This window comes from Pan paniscus, chromosome 3 (genome assembly GCF_029289425.2).
Source record: "Pan paniscus chromosome 3, NHGRI_mPanPan1-v2.0_pri, whole genome shotgun sequence".
Taxonomy (NCBI): domain Eukaryota; kingdom Metazoa; phylum Chordata; class Mammalia; order Primates; family Hominidae; genus Pan; species Pan paniscus.
The window spans coordinates 173406458-173426322 of NC_073252.2; the positions used below are offsets into that span (position 1 = coordinate 173406458).

At 37.1% G+C, this 19865-nt stretch overlaps 1 protein-coding gene across 8 annotated transcripts in view; it reads right to left on the minus strand.

Annotated features, from left to right (window-relative positions):
• Nucleotides 1–19865, minus strand: part of GPM6A (glycoprotein M6A) — a 368138-nt gene that overhangs the window by 46605 nt on the left and 301668 nt on the right. The window contains exon 2 of one of the 8 annotated variants that reach the window (XM_055112025.2): nucleotides 19104–19115. The exons of the other annotated variants lie outside the window; for them this stretch is intronic. Within the exon in view, the coding sequence (XP_054968000.1) occupies nucleotides 19104–19115 (12 nt within the window). The remainder of the gene's footprint in view (nucleotides 1–19103; nucleotides 19116–19865) is intronic. 8 annotated transcript variants of the gene reach the window in all.

Sequence of the window (19865 nt, forward strand, 5' to 3'; positions counted from 1 at the left end):
AGAAAGCATTGTTAAGCTTTTAAATTGTTGCTAATCTGATGGGTGATGAGTGGTATCCTGGTATTGCTTTATTTATCTTAGGTATTCATGAAATTCAACATCTTTTAATATGATTATGGGCACTATATATCTTTTTGTGAATTGTCTATTCATGTGTTTGCCATTTTACCATAAGATTTGTGGTCCTGTCTACACCCCATAATTTTTAAAAGATCTCTATAAATAAGGGATATTATACTTTTGTCTGTTGATAGTTTAGATATTTGTCCTTGCCTAAACTTCATGTTGATTGTAATCCACAATGCTGGAGGTGGGGCCCAGTGGAAGGTGTTTGGGTCATGAGAACATATCCCTCCTGGCTTGGTGCTGACTTAAGAGGGTGTAGCACCTCCCCTCCAACTCTCTCTTGCTCCCACTCTGGCCATGTGATGTGCCTGCTCCCCCTTCACCTTCTGCTATGATGGCAAGATTCCTGAGGCCTCCTTAGAAACCAAGCAGATGCCAGCACCATGCTTCCTGTAAAGCCTGCAGAACCATGAGCCAATTAAATCTCTTTACTAATTACCCAGTTTCAGGTATTTCTTTATAGTAATGCAAGAATGGTCTAACAGAGAAGATTGGTACTGAAGAGTGGGACATTGCTATAAAGATACATGAAAATGTGAAAGCAGGTTTGGATTGGGTAGCAGGCAGAGTTTGAGAGAGTTTGGAGTGCTCAGAAGAAAAGAGGAATATGAGGGAAACTTTGGAACTTCTTAGACACTGATTAAATGATTGTGACCAACATGCTGATAGTGACATCGACAGTGAAGTCAAGGCTGACAAGGTCTCAGATGAAAATGAGAAACTTATAGGGCACTGGAGCAAAGGTCACACATGTTATGCCTTATTGAAGAACTTGGCTGCATTTTGTCCATGTCCTAGGCCTCTGTGGAAGTTTGAACTTCAAAGTGATGATTTAGGGTATCTGGCAGAAGAAATTTCTAAGCAGCTAAGCATTTGCATGGCTGCTTCTAACAGCCAATGCTCAGATGTGGGAAGAAATAAATAACTTTAAATTTGAAATAATATTTAAACAGGAAGCATAGCATAAAAGTTTGGGGAATTTACAGCCTGGCCATGTGGCAGAGAGGAAAAAAAAAGTTTTCTGGAGAGGAATTCAAGAATTCAAGCAGGACGTGGAGCAATCTCTTGCTAGAGAAATATGCATAACTGAAAAAGAGCAAAGTACTAATATCCAAGACAATGGAGAACAGGCCTTGAAGGCCTTTCAGAGACCTTTGTGGTAGCCTCTCCCATCACAGGCCCAGAGGCCTAGAAGGAAAGAATGGTTTCAGGGGACAAGTCCAGGGCCCCACTATCCTATGCAGCCTTGGGACACTGTTCTTCACATCCCAACTGCTCATGCTCCAACCATGGCTCAAAAGGCACCAGATACAGCTTGGGCTGCTGCTTCAGAGGGTGCAAGCCATAAGCCCTGTCAGCTTCCATGGTGTGCTAAGCCAGTAGATACACAGAATGCAAGAGTGAAGAACACTTGGCAGCCCCTGCCTAGATTTCAGAGGATGTATGAAAAAGCCTGGGTGCCCGGGAGGAAGTCTGCTGCAAGAGTGGAGGCCTCACAAGAACCTCTGCTAGATGCAATTCCAAGCAGAAAAAGAGTTTGGAGCTCCTACACAGAATCCCCACCAGGGCACTGCCTAGTGGAACTGTGAGAAGTGGGTCACTGATCTCCAGACCCCAGAATAGTGGATCCACTGGTAGCTTGCACTCTGTGCCTCAAAAAGATGCAGGCACTTAAATCCTGTGAGAGCAGCCACAGGAGTTAAACCCTGCAAAGTCACAAGGGTAGAGATGCTGAAGGCCTTGAGGGCCCATCCCTTCCATCAGTGTGGCCTGGATAGTGGGACACAGAGTAAAGATTATTTTGGAGCTTTAATATTTAATGACTGCCCTGCTGTATTTTGAACTTGCATGGGGCTTATAATATCCTTTATGTCAGTCAATTTCTCCCTTTTGGAATGGGAATATTTACCTACTGTCTGTGTCTCCATTGTATCTTGGAAGGAATTAACTTGTTTTTGATTTTTCAGGCTCACAAGTAGAAGGGGTTTGGCTTGTCTAAGATGAGACTTCGGACTTTTGAGTTAATGCTGGAAAGAGTTAAGACTTTGGGTGACTGTTGGGAAGGCAGAATTATATTTTGCAACATGAGAAGGACATGAGATTTGGGAGAGTCCAGGAGTGGAGTGATATAGTTAGGATATTTGTCCCTGCTTACATCTCATGTTGAATTATAATCCCCAGTAATGAAGGTAGGGCCTGATGGGAGGCATTTGGGTCTTGGGGGTGGATCTCTCATGGCTTGGTGCTATCTTAAAAGTGTGTAAGTGTGTGGCACCTCCCCTTTAACTCTCTCCCTCTCTTGCTCCTGCTCTGGCCATGTGAGGTGCCTGCTCCCTCTTTGCCTCCCACTATGATAGGAAGATTCCTGAGGCCTGCCCAGTAACAGATGCCACTATACTTCTTCTATAGTGTGCAGAAACATAAGCCAATTAAACATATATACATATACTTTTTTTTTTTTGAGACGGAGTTTTGCTCTTGTCTTCCAGGTTGGAGTGCAGTGATGTGATCTCGGCTCACTGCAACCTCCACCTCCTGGGTTCAAGCAATTCTCCTGTCTCAGCCTCACGAGTAGCTGGGATTACAGCCGTGCACCACCACACCAGCTAATTTTTGTATTTTTAGTAAAGATGGAGTTTCACCATTTTGGCCAGGCTGGTCTCAAACTCCTGACCTCGTGTGATCCACCTGCCTCGGCCTCCCAAAATGCTGGTATTACAGGCATGAGCCACTGCACCCGGCCTTACAATTTTTAATACATATACATTATTCAGTCTTAGTTATTTCTTTATAGCAATGTAAGAGAGGGCTAAGACACAAGTGACAGATGTTACAAATATTTTCTTCTAGTTTGCCATTTGTCTTTTGGCTTTGCTTATGGCATTTTACTACGCAACTTTAAAAAAAGAAATTATATGCTGTCAATGTTATTAGTGTTTATTTTTATTACATCTCATCTGGGATTTTATCACAGTAAGAAGCCTTTACCTACGCCCAGAGGAATTCACCCATGCCTTCTTCTAGCATGTGTCCAGTTTCATTTTATTATATTTAGACATTGGATCAATTTACCATTTTTTCTTTGGGTGGCACAAGAATTGATAAAATCTAATTTTATCAAATTAGATACAATCAGATAAATTAGATAAAATTAGATAAAATCTAACGTTATCTTTTTTTCAAAATGGCTGTCCAGTTGTTCCAACATCATTTATTCAAAAGATCATCTTTGCTGCAATGATTTTTAGGTCTTCTTCTGTCATACAATGAATTTCTATACCTAGATTTATCTGTTCAGTCCTTTCCATTCTGTTCCATAAATCTGTTCATTTGTGTGCCAGTAACACATTGTTTTAATCAGAGGGGCTTTACGTATGTCTTAATATCTTGTAAGATTAGATCTCTCATAGCTCTCCCTTCTTTGTATTTTCTTAACTATTTGTGTGTGTGTGTGTTTTGTTTTGTTTTGTTTTGTTTTGTTTTATTATTATTATTTTTTGAGACGGAGTCTCGCTCTGTCGCCCAGGCTGGAGTACAGTGGTGCGATCTTGGCTCACTACAAGCTCTGCCTCCAGGTTCACGCCATTCTCCTGTCTCAGCCTCCCGAGTAGCTGGGACTACAGGGGCCCGCCACCACGCCCGGCTAATTTTTTGTATTTTTTAGTAGAGACGGGGTTTCACCACATAAGCCAGGATGGTCTCGATCTCCTGACCTCATGATCCACCTGCCTCGGCCTCCCAAAGTGCCGGGATTACAGACGTGAGCCACCGCGCCTGGCCTATGTGTGTTTATTTTTACACATGAACTTTAGGATGTTCCTCTGTAGCACTATTAAAATGTCCATTGAAGTTTTATTAGGGTATACTGAATCTATTCATTAATTTTGAGAGAATTAACATTTTGATAATCCTCAACGAGAATGAAGAATACCTTTTCATTTGTTCAAATCTACTTTTACATCTTTGAGGAGTGTTTCACAGCCAACTTCATGTAAGTTTTGAACATTTCTTGTTAAGGTCCTTAATTTACTTTTTTGGCTACTATAAATCAAGTTTACCTTTACCTTTAAAAATTCTTCTGTAGCTATACAAATGTTCCTGATTTTTACATGTAAATTTTATATCCTACTATGTTGCTGAATTCTATTATTATTGGAATTGGCTTAATCATTGGTCCTAACATTTTTCAAGTATCTCACCCTGTTACCTGGAAATAGAGGGAGTTTTATTTCTTGTTTGCCAATTATCATGTTTTCTGTTTAGAACAATGGTTTAAGCAGAGATTCAGAGAAGAGGAGGAGAATGAAAGGCAGAGATTCTAGCCTTCTTTGTTCTTGACTTTAGTGGGAGTGTCTCATTGTGTAATATTCTGGGTTTAGAGTTGTGACATTTTTATACACCCCCCCCCCACACACATATCATACATCTCTTCCTATCTTCCCAAAAGCTTATTGGCAAGCAGCATTTTTACAAACATAACTTCTAGATTGAAGTAAAAATGATCATTAAAAGTGTGTGTGTGTGTGTGTGCACGCACACACATTTGTTTTTGTTTCAGGAATGAGCTTAGAAATATGCTTTCTTTTTGTCTCGTCCACATATTCCAATGTTCCAAGATGCTGCTTATGCTCACGTGGATTCTTCCCATGGCAAAAAGCAGGAAATCAGATGTGCCTCCAGTAAAACTACACAGGCAGGCTTACTTTGTTTGTGCATTTCCAAAAGTTTCTAACATTTCAATTCTTACAAAAAGTTGTCACAGGCAGCAATTATTGCAAGAGCGAAAATGAACCTTGATTACTGTGGTCAGCTATAAAAAACCCCACTTCATACATTTATTTAGATTGGTGCAAAAGTAATTGCAGTTTTAACCATTACTTTCAATGGCAAAACCGCAATAACTTTGCACCAAATACTTCCTAATCCCTGACACCTATGAATATTACTTAACATGGCAAAGGAGTGAATATTAACTTTCATGGCATAAATTGTGATTGAAAATCTTGACAGGAGAAGCTTATTCTGCATTATTCAGGTGGGGCCTCAATGCAAGCTCATGTTTCCTTATGAGATACAGGGAGGGGGTTCAGAGAGACACACGGAAGAAAAGAAGGTAATGTGAAGACGGAGGCAGAGATTAGAGTGCTGTGGCCTCAAGCCAAGGAAGGCCCGCAACCACCAGAGTCAGGAACAAGCAAGGAGTAGAATTTCCCCTACCAATCTCCAGGAAGAGGCCACCCTTGCTGACGCTTTGACTTCAGGTGTCTGGCCTCTCCAACTATGAGAGAATACATTTCTGCTGTTTTAAGCCAACAGTTTGTGGCTATATGTTATGGCAGTCACAGTGAACTAATATGGTTGACTAATTAATTATTACATCTTTTTGTTCTGTATGTAAAGATTGCTTGAAACAAATTCTGACATTGTCTAATGCACTTGTATGTTACAAGTCATTTATTAGAACACAGTGGTTTGATACACAAGTTGCTAGAGTATGCAATATTTCTTTAGAGCTGGAAAATGGCAATTTTAAAAAGTAAGAAATGCCTGCTTCTTCCTAAGCACTGAAAACCAAACATTCCTGAGTAAAAATGAGTAGCTTTTCTAGTCTAGTGTATAGATATATTGAAGTTGATGTTTCCAGTTGCTTCTCTACCAGGCTTCAGAACAGAGTATCCGCAATTTTGCAGGCTATATTGAAGCTACTTTAGAATGTTTAGGGTTGTGATAAAGGAAAGTCATGTTTCATTATTTTTTATTGCAGTAAATAACACATAATATGGGATTTACTCTCTTAACATATTTTTAAGTGTACAATACAGCATTGTCAAGTATAAGCACAACGTTGTATAGCAGATCATTCAAACGTTTTCATCCTACAAAACTGAAACTCCACACTCATTGAACAGCCACTCCCCATATTCCCCAGGCCACAGCCCTGACAACCACCATTCTATCTTCTGCTTCTATAATTTTGACCATTTTAGATAGTTCATATAAATAAAATCGTGCAGCACTATCCTTCTGTGACTGGCTTATTTTACTTAGTGTAATGTCCTTGAACTTCTTCCATCTAGTATCATAATGACAGGATTTCCTCCTTTTTTGTGGCCAAATAAGATTACACTGTATGTGTATACTGTATTTTCTTTATGCATTCATCTATCCATGTACATTTTGTCTGTTTCCACATCTTGAATACTGTGAATTATGTTGCAGTAAACTTGAGAGTATATGTATCTCTTCAAGATCCTGATATGAACTCTTTTGTATTAATACCCGGAAATGGGATTGCTGGATCACATAGCATTGCTAATTTTAATTTTCCAAGGACCTGCCAAACTGTTTTCCATAGCGGCTGCACAATTTTACATTCTTAGCATCAGTGCACACTAGGGTTCCAATTTATTCCCATACTCACCCACACTTGTTATTTTCTGTCTTATTTTGTTGTTTGTAATGGGCATCCTAATAAGTGTGAGGTGACAGCTCATTATGGTTTTGATTTGCATTTCCCAGATGGTTAGTGATTTGGAACATCTTTTCATATACCTGTCAGCCAATTGTAAGTCTTCTTTGGAGAAATACCTATTCAAGTCCTCATTTGCCTATTTTTTAATTGAGTATTTTTGTTTTTGCTTTTTTGCTATTGAGTTGTAGGAGTTACTTATATTTTTTGGATATTAATTCCTTACCAGATAAACAGTTTGTAAATATTTTATCTCATTCTGTAGGCTGCCCTTTCACTCTGTTGACTGTTTCCTTTTCTGCACAGAAGCTTTTTAGCTCCATCTAGTCACACTTGTCTATTATTTTTGCTTTTGTGACCTATGACTTTTGTGTCATATCCAAGAAATCATCACCAAGATCAAAGGTATGAACTTTTCTCCTATGTTTTCTTCTAGCAGTTTTATAATTTTAGGTCTTACATTTAAAGTTTAATTCATTTTGAGTTTATTTTTGTGTGTGGTGTAATATAAGCATTCAATTTCATCATATTGCATATGGAGATCCAGTTTTTCCAGCATCCTTTATTGAAGAGACTACCTATTTGTCATTGTGTCTTCTTGGTGAAAATTCGGTGATGGTCTATGCTTGAGTTTATTTCTGGGTTGTCTACTGTGCTATGGTGGTTTATATGTCTGTCTTTATGTCAATACCAGACTCTAGGGTTCAAGACAGTAGAGTGACTGTAGTTCAAAATAATTTAAGTATATTTCAAGATAGCTAGAAAAGAATATTTGAAACATCTCCAGAACAAAGAAATGATAAAAATTTGAGACAATGGGTATCCTAATTACCTTGATTAGATCATTACACATTGTAAGCCTATATCAAAATACCACATGCACCCCACAAATATGTGTAATTATGTACCAATAAATACATACATACATATATACATACATATCAGACTGTTGGTTTTTGTTGTTTTCTGTTTTTTGTTTGTTGGTTTGTTTTTTAGAGACAGGGTCTCACTCTGTCACGTAGGCTGAAGTGTAGGGGTGCAATCATAGCTCACCACAGCCTCAAACCTCTGGGCTCAAGAGATCCTCCTGTCTCAGCCTCCTGAGCAGCTTGGACTACAGGCAGGCACCACCATGTCTGGCTAATTATTCTACTTTTTTTGTAGAGATAGGGTCTCACTATGTTGCCCAGGCTGGTTTCAAATTCCTGATCTCAAGTGATCTCTTCAGCCTTGGCCTCCGAACGCACTGGGATTACAGTCATGAGCCACAATGCCTGGCCAAGATTGTTTTGATTACTGTCAATTTATATTGTTTTGCAGTGAAGAAGTGTGAAGTTTCACTTTTATTCTTCTTTCTCAAGATTGTTTTGACTATTTGGAGCCCTTTGTGATTCCATATGAATTTTAGGATTTACTCTATTTCTGCAAAATATACCATTGTGATTTTGATAAATATAGCATTAATCCACAAATTGCCTTGGTTCATAAGAACATTTTAACAATATTAAGTTTTTCAGTGCATTATATGGGAAGTCTTTCCATCTATTTGTGTCTTTAATTTCTTTCAAGAATGTTTTACAATTTCCAGTGTACAAGCCTTTTACCTCCTTGGTTAAGTTTATTTCTAGGGTTTTTATTTTTATTTTTGAAGCTATTGTAAATGGAGTTGTAGAAATATAAGTTCAACCCTCTTAAATTTTTTAAGCCTTGTTTTATGAGCTGACGTGATATTTCCTGGTGAATGTTCCAGCTGCACTTGGAAAGAATATGTACTCTACTCCACTGGGTGGCATGTTCTGTACATGCTGTTATGCCATTGTTCTATGGTGTAATTCAAGTCTCTGTTACCTGTCTGGATATTCTATCCATTCTTGAAAGTGAGGTATTGAAATCTCCTACTATGATTGTGTCGTTATTAATTTCTCCCTTCGGGTCTGTCAGTGTTTGCAGAACAATGTTTGTGAGCCTTCTCCCAATTTCACTGAGATGTTCTCAGAAGCCACCAGGTGTCTACACTAGGCTAGTTCTGTCACTGCTTAGAATGAGGTGAGACAGAAACCAGTCCCTCAACCAACCCTCCAAAAAGCCAGAGCACTGGGTGTGTGTCCTACCCTTCTGGTCTCTTTTTCTCCCAGTGCTGAGGTGAGCTAGCTTGGAAGAGGGGCTGATGTGGGATAAATAAGATTGCTCTTGTCCCCTGTTTCAACATGGCTGTTACGGGCTTTGTGCTCACCTGGAGTACTGCAAACTCTTAAGGGGATTCTGGAAATCTCATAAAGGTATTGGTCTGTAAATTATTGTTGAATTAATGTTTTATGGGGGACAAGGGCTGGGACATACAAGTCCACCAACTTGCTGACATCATTTATCTCAAATTCATATTTTGTTCAATTGAAACATATGAGACTGCAAGGTGTGGCATCTATGCTAGAAGTATAATTGTAAATTATTGGTGGCAATTATAGCAAATATAAACCTTTTGATTTTATCTTTTCAAACTTTAACTCAAACACTCTGTAAAAATACCTAGCAGGAAATGCTGCAATAAATTAGCCTAAGTTATGTGTTAATTTCCTATGACTGTATTATCAAATTACCACAAACTTGGTGGCTTTTTAAAAAAGACACATTCTTATGTTCTGGAGGTCAGAAGTTTGAAATCAGTTTCACTGGGCTGACATCAAGGTATTGGCAGAGCCCTACTCCCTCTAAAGACTCGGAGAAACTTCCCTTGCACTTTCCAACTTTCAGAGTACTCCATTCTGGACTTTCCTTGGCTAGTGGCCCCTTCTCCTTCTTCAAAGCCAGCAGGTAGCATCTTGTTTTAGAAGTAACCCTGCCTTCTTCTCTGGTCAAGTGGCTCTCTGTTCCCCTCTCATAAGGACACTTGTGTTGGGATTTGGGGCCCATCCAGACAATCCAGGAGGATCTGCTCACCTCAGGATCCTGAATGTAATCACAACTTCAAAGTCTGTTTTGCCATAAAAGGTAACATATGATGTTACAAGGATTATAATATTGGGGGCCATTATCAGCCTGTCACAAGCTATAGACTTCATTGAAGTTGAATGCTAATTCCTTGACATTCAAATATTCTTAGGTAAAGTTTTTCTTCAAACAATGTGGTGATGGACATGTGCTAATGTTACATTCCAAAATCCATTTCAAAATTTTAAATCATCAAACATTTAAATTATAATAAACCTGAGGTATCTTACTGACTTAATTCTCTTCTTTGTCACAAAAGTGTCCTTTTATCAACATGCAATATATAAAGTTAATAGAATACATAACTTCAAATATTAAATTAGGAAAATTAAACTCTTACTTATCTACACGAGGATGAATTTTTGTCAGTGATATATCACAAGATGCATAAATAACCCTCTGACGAAGAAGTCACTGATTATGAAGTCACAGAAGGATGAAATAGAGAAATAGTGAAGAAGTTTTATATTCACTACTTTTGCCTTCCAAAACAACCATCCATATTATCCTACTTCTTAAGGGATTAATTCACATACTTTACCTCCTTCCTAAATGTAGACTTTCAGACTTTGTTACACAACTGTTTTACTAATTGTAAAAGCAATATATAAGCATTGTAAATTTTTTTAAAAAGCATATCAGAAAAATGCAGATTATTCACTGTTTATACTACCAGTTTTTAATTTATTTTAATTAATTCCACAAAGCTATGCTTACTATATACCACTTTGAAAACTTCCTTTTAAATCAATATATTATGAATATTTTAAACTATTATATACCTTTTTAAACAATGTTTAGAATATGACACATTCTGTCACTTGAAGATATCATGATCGATTTTACCAATTGTCTACTTTTGTTCAGTGGTAGGAAGACTGAAGGGCCCCAGTGATGCTCACATCATTATCTCCATAACCTGTAAATATGTCATCTCATATGCCAAAAAGGATTTGGAGATGTGATTAAATTAATGACATTGAGGTGAGGAGATTACCCTGGATTATCTGGGTAGCCCCGTTGTAATCACAAGAATCCTTAAAAGTAAAAGAGAGAGGCGAGAGAGACAGGGTCAAGTTCAGAGTGAGATTTGAAGATGCCACACTGCTGGCTTTGAAGATGGACAGGGACCATGAGCCAAGGGATGCAGGTGGCCTCTGGAAGCCAGGACAAGCAAGAGTACGGCTTCTCCCTGAGAGCCTCCAGATGGAGCACAGTTCTGCCAACACCTTGATTTTAGCTCATTTCAGTTAGCCCAGTAAGACCCATTTCATACTTGTGACCTCCGGGACTCTAAGACAATACATTTTGTTTTAAGTAAGCATATTTGTGGTAATTCTTTTTTGCAGCAGCAACGGTAAGTTAGAACTTGTTATTAAAAACAGCATGGCAATAATGATAATATTATGTAATATTTGTTCTCAGTCTAGATTTCTTCCCTGGGATAAATTCCTAGAAAAAAATCAATGTACATGTGGTCAAAATGGTGTCCAGAAAGTTTGTGCCAAAATGAAGACGCATTAATAAAAAGCAAAGGTCTTACTCTCTCTTTGTTCCCTAGTGCTAGGTATTATAATTTATTTTTTATGATAAATTGATAGGTTATAAATAATGGTATCATTTAAAATTACTTTTCTGAGTTTACTAGTGAGGATTAACATATGCTTATAAGCTATTAAGCTTTTGTAGTTTTTAGTATACCTGTTTTTATATTTTCCCTGTTTTTAGTGACATATTTTGCTGTAGATGTAGCAATTTTTCTTTTATAAAATTAGGAGCTCTTTTCATGTAAGCTGCAAATATTTTTCTCAGTTTTTTAAAATACATTTTAATGTTTTTATAACACTTCAATGAATACAATTTTAATTTATAGTATGTCAAATACATAAATATTTTCTTTTGTGATTTACTATATTGCTTGTATCCTTCTTACCCCATGATAAAGAAAACCCTAATTTATGTATTTGCCTAGCTTTTACAAATTAGCTTACCTTTAAATTCTAATTTTTAATGCACCTGAAAAATTTTGGTAAAATATAAAGTAGGAACATAGTTTCATGTGTATTTATGAGTACTTACATGGACTTGGGTCTCTTTTTACCTTTATATTCTGCTCCATTTTATATATTTTTCTATGTCTGTGCAAAATACCATATAGTATAATATTAATTACTGCAGCTTCTCAATTCCCTGTATTTGTTTAGCTTGATGAAACCTATAACTCAGTTAAAGTACTAGCTCTACCATTCTTTATTTGTATCTGATTAGCTGATGTGGATGGCGCTTTGCTCACATACCTTTCATATTTCAGTGCTCGAAGACAAGGAATTTGTCTTGCTCTGCTATGCATTTCTAAAGATGAGCACAGTGAGTGGCACGTAGTATCACCTAAGTTTTTTTCTGAATGAGTACATTCATTAAAAGATTAATCAGACATAAGATTAGCCTAAATATATACATATACACATATGCATACATATATACATATATATAATATACATATATATAAGTATATATATAAAATATACATATATAAGCATATATATATTTGGAAACAGGAGTATTATGGAAGTATAATAAATACAAATATTTTAAAATATATTTTCATACTTGAAATTCATGATTGCTCAATTTGTGAAATATGAACTATTACTAAGATAGCTATTCTTGAGTTAACAAGACTAAGTGACTTACAGACTGTAAGCATTTCAGAACTACAAGTTCATTACCATCCTTGCCTAAACACTTTAATTGATAAGCAAATCACCTCATTTCAAGGTAGTCTATGTATTCTTTTTTGAAAAGATTTTTGGAAAGTTCTTTATATGATGCCAAAGAAAGTATTTCTCTATAAATTGAAATACTTTGGCTTAAGTCTCTTTCTCTCTGAACCATAAAGAACAAAGCAAGTTTTCTTCTATCTGATAACTGTTCAAATATTATTTGAATGAAACTATCGTGTTCTTATTTATAGATATGTTTCCCTAAAGTTGCTATGATATGGTTTATATCTGTGTCCCCACCCAAATCTAATGTTTAATTGTAATCCCGAATGTCAGAGGTGGAGCCTGGTGGGAGGTGGTTGGATCATAGGGGCAGTTTCTCATGAATGGTTTAGCACTGTCCCCTCAGTGCTATTCTTGTGAAAGTGAGTGAGTGAGTTACGGTGAGATGTGGTTGTTGAAAGTGTGCAGCACCTCCCCCTACTCTCTCTTGCTCCTGCTCTGGCCATGTAAGATATGCCTGTTTCCCTTTTGCCTTCCACCATAATTGTGAGTTTCCTGAGGCCTCCCTAGAAGCCAAGCAGATGCCAGCATCATGCTTTATGTACAGCCTGCAGAACTGTGAGTCAATTAATCTCTTCTTTCTAAATTACCCAGTTTCAACTATTTCTTTATAGCAGTGTGAGAATGGACTAATACAGAAAACTGGTACCAAGGAGTGGGGCATTGCTATAAAGATACCTGAAAATGTGGAAACTTCTTTGGAACTGGGTAGTAGGCAGAGCCTGGAACAGTTTGCAGGGCTCAGAAGAAGGCAGGAAGATGAGGGAAAGTTTGGAACTTTCTAGACACCTGTTAAATTGTTGTGACCAAAATGCTGATAGTGATTATGTACAGTGAAGTCTAGGCTGAGGAGTTCTTAGATGGAAATAAGGAACTTACTGGGAACTGGAGCAAAGGTCACTTTTGTTATGCATTAGCAAAGAGGTTGGCCACATTATATCCCTGCTCTAGAGATCTAGATGATTTAAGGTATCTAGTGGAAGAAATTTCTAAGCATCAAAGCATTCAAGATGTGACCTGGCTGTTTCTAACAAGCTTGTGTTCATATTCACAACCAAAGAAAGGACATAAAAATGGAACTTATATTTAAAGGGGAAGCAGAGCGTACAAGTGAAACCTTCTCAGCCTAGCCATGTGGTAGAAAAGAAAAGCCCATTTTCAGTGGTGGAATTCAAGCAGGCTGCAGAAATTTACATAAGTAAAAAGAAGCCAAGTGCTAATATCCAAGACAATGGGGAATAGGCCTCAAAGGCATTTCAGAGACCTTTGCGGCAGCCCCTCCCATCACAGGCCCAGAGGTGTAGGAGGAAAGAATGGTTTCAAGGGTCTGGCCTGAGGTCCATGCTACTCTGCACAGCCTCAGGACACTGCTTCCTGCATCCCAGCTACTCCCACTCCAGCCATGGCTAAAAGACCCCCAAGTATACAACTCGGGCCACTGCTTCAGAGGGTGCAAACCATAAGCCTTGGCAGCTTTCCTTGTAGTGTTAAGCCTGCAGGGGAGCAGAGGGCAAGAGTTGAGGTTTGGAAGCCTCTGCCTAGATTTCAGAAGATGTACAGAAAAGCCTAGATGTCCAGGCATAAGCCTGCTTCAGAGTTGGAGCTCTCACAGAGAACCTCTACTAGAGCACTATGGAGGGGAAATGTGAGGTTGGAGCTCCCACACAGAGTCCCCATTGGGGTACTAGCTAGTAGAGCTGTGAAAGAGGGCTACCATCCTCCAGACCCCAGAATGGTAGATCCACCAGCAGCTTGTCTTTTGTGCCTGGAAAAGCCATAGGCATTCAACAGCAGCCCATGAGAACAGCCACAAGGACTGAACCCTGAAAAGTCACAGGGGCAAAGCTTCCCAAAGCCTTGGGAGCCCAACCTTTGCACCAGTGTGCCCAAGATGTGAGACACGAAGTCAAAGGAAATTATTATGGAGCTTTAATATTTAATGACTACCCTGCTAGATTTTGGACTTGCATGGGGGCTTATAGCCCCTTTCTTTCAGCTTTTCTCCCTTTTGAAATTGGAGTATTTACCCAATGCCTGTAACTCAATTGTATCTTGGGAGTAACTGACTTGTTTTTTATTTTATAGGCTCATAGGTGAAAGGAACTTGCCTCATCTCAGATGAGACTTTGGACTTTGGATTTTTGAATTAATACTGGAATGAATTAAGAATTTGGGGGAACTTAGGGGAAACATAATTGTATTTGGCAACTTGAGAAGGACATGAGATTTGGGAGAGGCCTAGGGCAGAATGATATGGTTTGGATCTGGTCCCCACTCAAATCTCATGTTCAATTATAATCCCTATTGTGGGGACTGGTGGGAAGTGATTGGATCATAGGGGTGGTTTCTCATGAATGGTTTAGCACCATCTCCTCAGTGCTGCTCTGGAAATTGAGTGAGTTATTGTGAGATAATTCACAATAACTGGTTGTTTAGGGTATGTTCAGGGACAAACAGACTTAAGGAAGCATGAAAGTAGGTATCAAAACTGTGAGTCAGTTTCAGAGTAGATGTCATTATTATCATAACCACTATCACCCCCACTATCACATCATAATAATAAACACTTGTATAGTGCTTACTCTGTGCCAGCCATGTTATTATTGTTTTGAAATATTGACTAATTATCAACTAATTTTATTGTCATACAACTAGAATGTAAGCAGCATTAATACATCCCTTTTACGGATGAGTTACTAAGGCAAAGAGGTTAAGTAACTTTTCCAAGGTAAGAAAGCTGGAAAGAAGCAGAGACAATATGGAACAAGCTCGGGGGAGTTTGACTCCAAAATCTTATCCACCACACTATCTTGTCTATCTAAATTCCTCATGGTTCAAGTATTTGGTTTTGTTCTTGTTGTTATTTCATATTGGTGTTTTGAGGTTTTTAAAAACACCCATTTGAGGAGTATTAACCTGGCTGAAATATTGCCTAATGAAATGCACACTATTTATTATTTCAAAAGTTAGGAATTCAGTATGGTTTTCTAACATGAGTTCTAGTTATGACTTACATTATGTTTGACTCCCCAAGACTAATCAATAATCATACATCAATACAAATTTGGCAGATCTTCAACCATTGTTGTGAGTAGAATTCTTCAGCAATTTGGTTTAATTGTCAACAACCTAGTTCAGTACAGGCAGTTTGCACAGTACTGTGATTCATGTTAGCCTCTGAAACTTTGTTTTTTCTTGCTATTAATTCACAGTTTTCCCTTCTTACACTCATCCATTAAGCTGCTAACAACTGTTTCCTACTTCATTAACTTCCAAGGAGTAAACGTAAACTACAAGCAAACTTAGAGATATAAACCCACCCAAAGTTAGTTGAGAACAAAATCTATATATCTATTTTGTCTGAGCTTACTGATTTATTTTGTTTTAGGTAAATAGGAACTATTTTATATGTGCATGCAATATTAAAGAATTCACTAGGTAGTGAACTCAGTTTTTGATGTGTTAACTTGAAATTACAGTCAATTAAAAAATTAATAAAATTTTGAAAATAAAATATTCACTCTGGAAGACCACCCAAATACAGTCTTTATCTTATAAGCTACAGGAGGGCATGCTTATGAGTAAGACTGTTCCTTGCCCAGTCCTTAGGAGAGCTATTCAAAAAGCCAAGTCACTTAGCAAAATTAGTGGTTTGGATTTCTGTATGATATCTAATTTTCTAACAGTCTCCATATTTTATTGTCCCAAAGGAATCTGCTTCACAGAAGCAAAATACCTACCCTACTTCTTACTTAGTTTGTCAAATGACTTATGAAGCACAGTAATAACACCTTTCCAAATGTCTCTCAGAAGAGAAAGTCTGAATCACAAGTATCAGAAAAAAATGTCCTCCTCATCACATAGCAGAAAGCGGCAGAGCTGTTCTGAGTGCTGAGTGGGCCTAAATGGCAATGCTAAACCAACAGAAGTTGTGATTAGAGTGTAGAAATAACTCCTAATGGATAAGAAGTTGCACACTTCTTATCAAAACAGTTTGGAACTAACAAATGACTTGGCTTTGAGAAACTAAGCTGAAAATTAAGGGATTAAAAGCTTCTGGGGAACAAAATAGACAAGAGACAGAGAGGTACTAAAAGTTATACAAATGACTATAAATGAGTTATATAAATGAGTAACAAAATCTTTGAGAAATTCTTTGAGAAATACATTCTTCTCTCTCTCTGGAGGTTGCCACACTTCAAATGTAATGGGACAAAACAGTATAATGGGTGATATCAGCTGAGAGTTTAGGAGCTCGACTTCAGGCCAGCTCCCACTGGCAGGGGCTGATAGTATTTAGGATTATATGTCTAAAATATAGATTACATAAGAATGAGGATTATTTGCAAGCTCATTTATGGTCAGTATGGTTTGCATTCTGGACAAGTGATTAGTGAAACAGAATAGTCACACGTCATTGCGTTTGCTGTTGCCTTTCATGTCTCCCTCTGGACTTGGAAATATTGATCATGTTGAGATAAGTGTATGTATTTAAGAGAAGGGAGATAGTGGAGAGAGGAAAAGAGGTGGAGAGAGGAAAAGAGAGGGAAAGAGAAATTTTGTGGTGCCTGAGATAAAGAAGTAGGTAACTCCTCAAATCCTGAGGACCACAGATGGAAGATTCAGGGCTTGGGCAACTGGAACTGGTTTTATCTTTTAGTTCACACATCCAGTAAACAAGCTTCTTTTCCAAGTATATAATGTAGGAGTGATGAATTTGGTTGAACTAAGTATGAGAACTATGGAGAAAAGAAATAGACTCTGTAAATTACTAAAATTAGGTAAGTCTTTTCTCCACAATTATGCTCTTACACATTCTTTTCCAAACCTACCTTAGTTGATTTCCAAGGAGATGTATGGCCTGCAAACGAATCATTCAGCCTCCTCTGCCTTCTGTTTGCTTATTTTACATCTTCTGTTTCCCCAGCACTTTTTCCATTCCTCTGATACCCTATAAGGCAGCCCTGCATAGAGTAATATCTACCTCCTCGAAACCTTTATGTAATCTTTAAATTTATCACTTGGCACTAATCGTATTAAGAGGTTTACAGTATATATTTTCCCTCTGTGTTTTCATGAACTATTTGTTGGTAGGGAGAGAGTCTCAAATACTTTGTTAGTTCTGCAGGGCCTGTATAAGGAATTTTAGTAATGTGAAATATGAAAACAGAGATAATTTTGACATTTACTTTTATTCCAATCAAAATGGTATTCTTCCCATTCCAAACATGCATTATTGGTTTCACATTTAATACATAATATAACAGAGCAAAGGTAAAACTACCAAATTAAGCATATAATCTCCAATCTTTCTTCTAAACTCCCCTCACCCCTACATACACTGCCTTTACAGCTTTAGTAGATCTCTACAATATATGAAAGTTTGTTGTTTAAATATCAAATGTCTTAACAAATAATTGCTGATAGATGTACATAAGCATCTATTGCCATTCATTAGGCTTATGATTTCTTACAAACTTGTAATTCTATAAGTAAATTTAGCAATTTGGATGTAGTTTACATAGAGAGAATCTGTAGATGTTAAGGACATCTGTGATGGTTTAAAATAATGCACAGTGAGAACATATTTTGTCCAGGGTAGGCTGAGATAAATCTAGAAAATGTCAGTTTTATCACATTAAAATATATCCATGCAATCATTTTCTTAAGACTCTCTAAAAGCTAACCTGCAATAATCTAGAGCATTTTAATTATATTCCAAATGATGAATATGACTTATAATCTTTAAAGGGTTGATTCATGCTATTTGAATCTAAGGCATTGATAGCTATTGAATTTTGGTTTTATACATAGGTTTGTATTTAGTTTGATGAAAATTGATAAACTGTCTACTAATGCTTAAAGGATTCAATTTAATGGATAACGTCAATTTTTCAGAACTAATTAGTAAAATAAATTTACATTGGGAAATATACTATGCAACTTTCAACTTGCTATTAATTCTTCATTCCCATTTGTCATGACCTTGGCGAAGCTCTCACTTGATACTACAGAGTTATGGACTATATTTTTATAATAATTTCACTTCTTAATTTAGTAGCTAATCAATTCCATTCTTCTAATCCTCATGTATGTGTGGGGGGTGGGGGGGGACGGGGTTTTCTCAATCTCATTTTCCTCATTTTATTTCTTATTTTCTTATCAGTCTTTCTCTAGGTTTTAAGTATCAACAGGTTTTAAATAAACAAATATTTCAGCTTTGCTTTTACTGAAAATTTTGCTATGTACTCTGTCCAGGGGTATATGTTGTCCACCCACCCCCCAAAACAGAGCATTCTTGCTCTGTTACCTGATAGAAATGTATAACTCTATTCTTATTTTTTTAAATTTTTATTTTTTGAGAGAGAGTTTCACTCTGTTGCGAAGGCTGGAGCTGCCTTCTGGGCTCAAGCGATTCTCATACCTCAGTCTCCCTAGTAGCTGGGATTACAGGCTTGTGCCACCATGCCCAGGTAATTTTTGCATTTTTAGTAGAGACGGGATTTCACCATGTTGCTCAGGCTGGTCTCGAACTCCTGGCCTCAAGTGATCTGCCTACCTCAGCCTCCCAAAGTGCTGGGATTACAGGCATGAGCCACCACACCCGGCCCACAACTCTATTCTCTTTTCATTTTCAGGGGAAATTAGTAACTTTAATAAATAAAAAAAATTTATGATATTTATAAAAAACACTTTGAAATATACTTTTATGAAAAACAATTTACGAAGATTACTTTGAAAAATACCTTGTTCAAGATAATCTGCCTAAATCTGATGGAGTATGAGAAATTTAGCAATATGATATATTCCTGATATTGTAGTTGGAGAAAAGTTGTCTTCTACCTAAAAAGTTGTCTGGGTTGACCAAGTGTTTTTTCAGAGTAGGATCTTAGGTTAAAATTATACCAGTTCAACAGGAATTGCCCTGCATAAATGAGAATTGTGATCAACCTCTCTTAGATGGAATGATAAGATTAAAAAGCAAAGCTACACTAACCATCCAGATACTCACTCAGGTTTGTAAATCTAAAAGCATCATATTAGTTAAAAATGTATATACATTAAGAATGTTTGAGTTTATTTAGAATGACAAAATAAAGGAACGTGAAGAAGATTACAAACACAGGTATCAAACAGCATGAAATAAACACAAGAAGTTATAAATATAACAAAAGCTATAAGGGCTCAGGAGACAAGTTTATTATCAGCTGGGATTACACACAAACTAATAAATTATTTTCTTTTCATGGGCATAAAAATCACTGAATAAATTATCTGAATTAGTAACTTATTTAGCAATAAACGTTTCTAGAATTCAATCCCAAACCTTTGTTCTCTATATTATGCAATAAGGAGCTGAAATTTCAACAGCAAACTTTAATTTTCAGACTGTTTAAGTTACTTTTCTAAAAAAGTTATTTGAACATAATCATAGTGATCTTAGGAGTTTTACATTTTATGAGAGAAAAGTATAATTGGTGTTTGAAAAAAAGGTT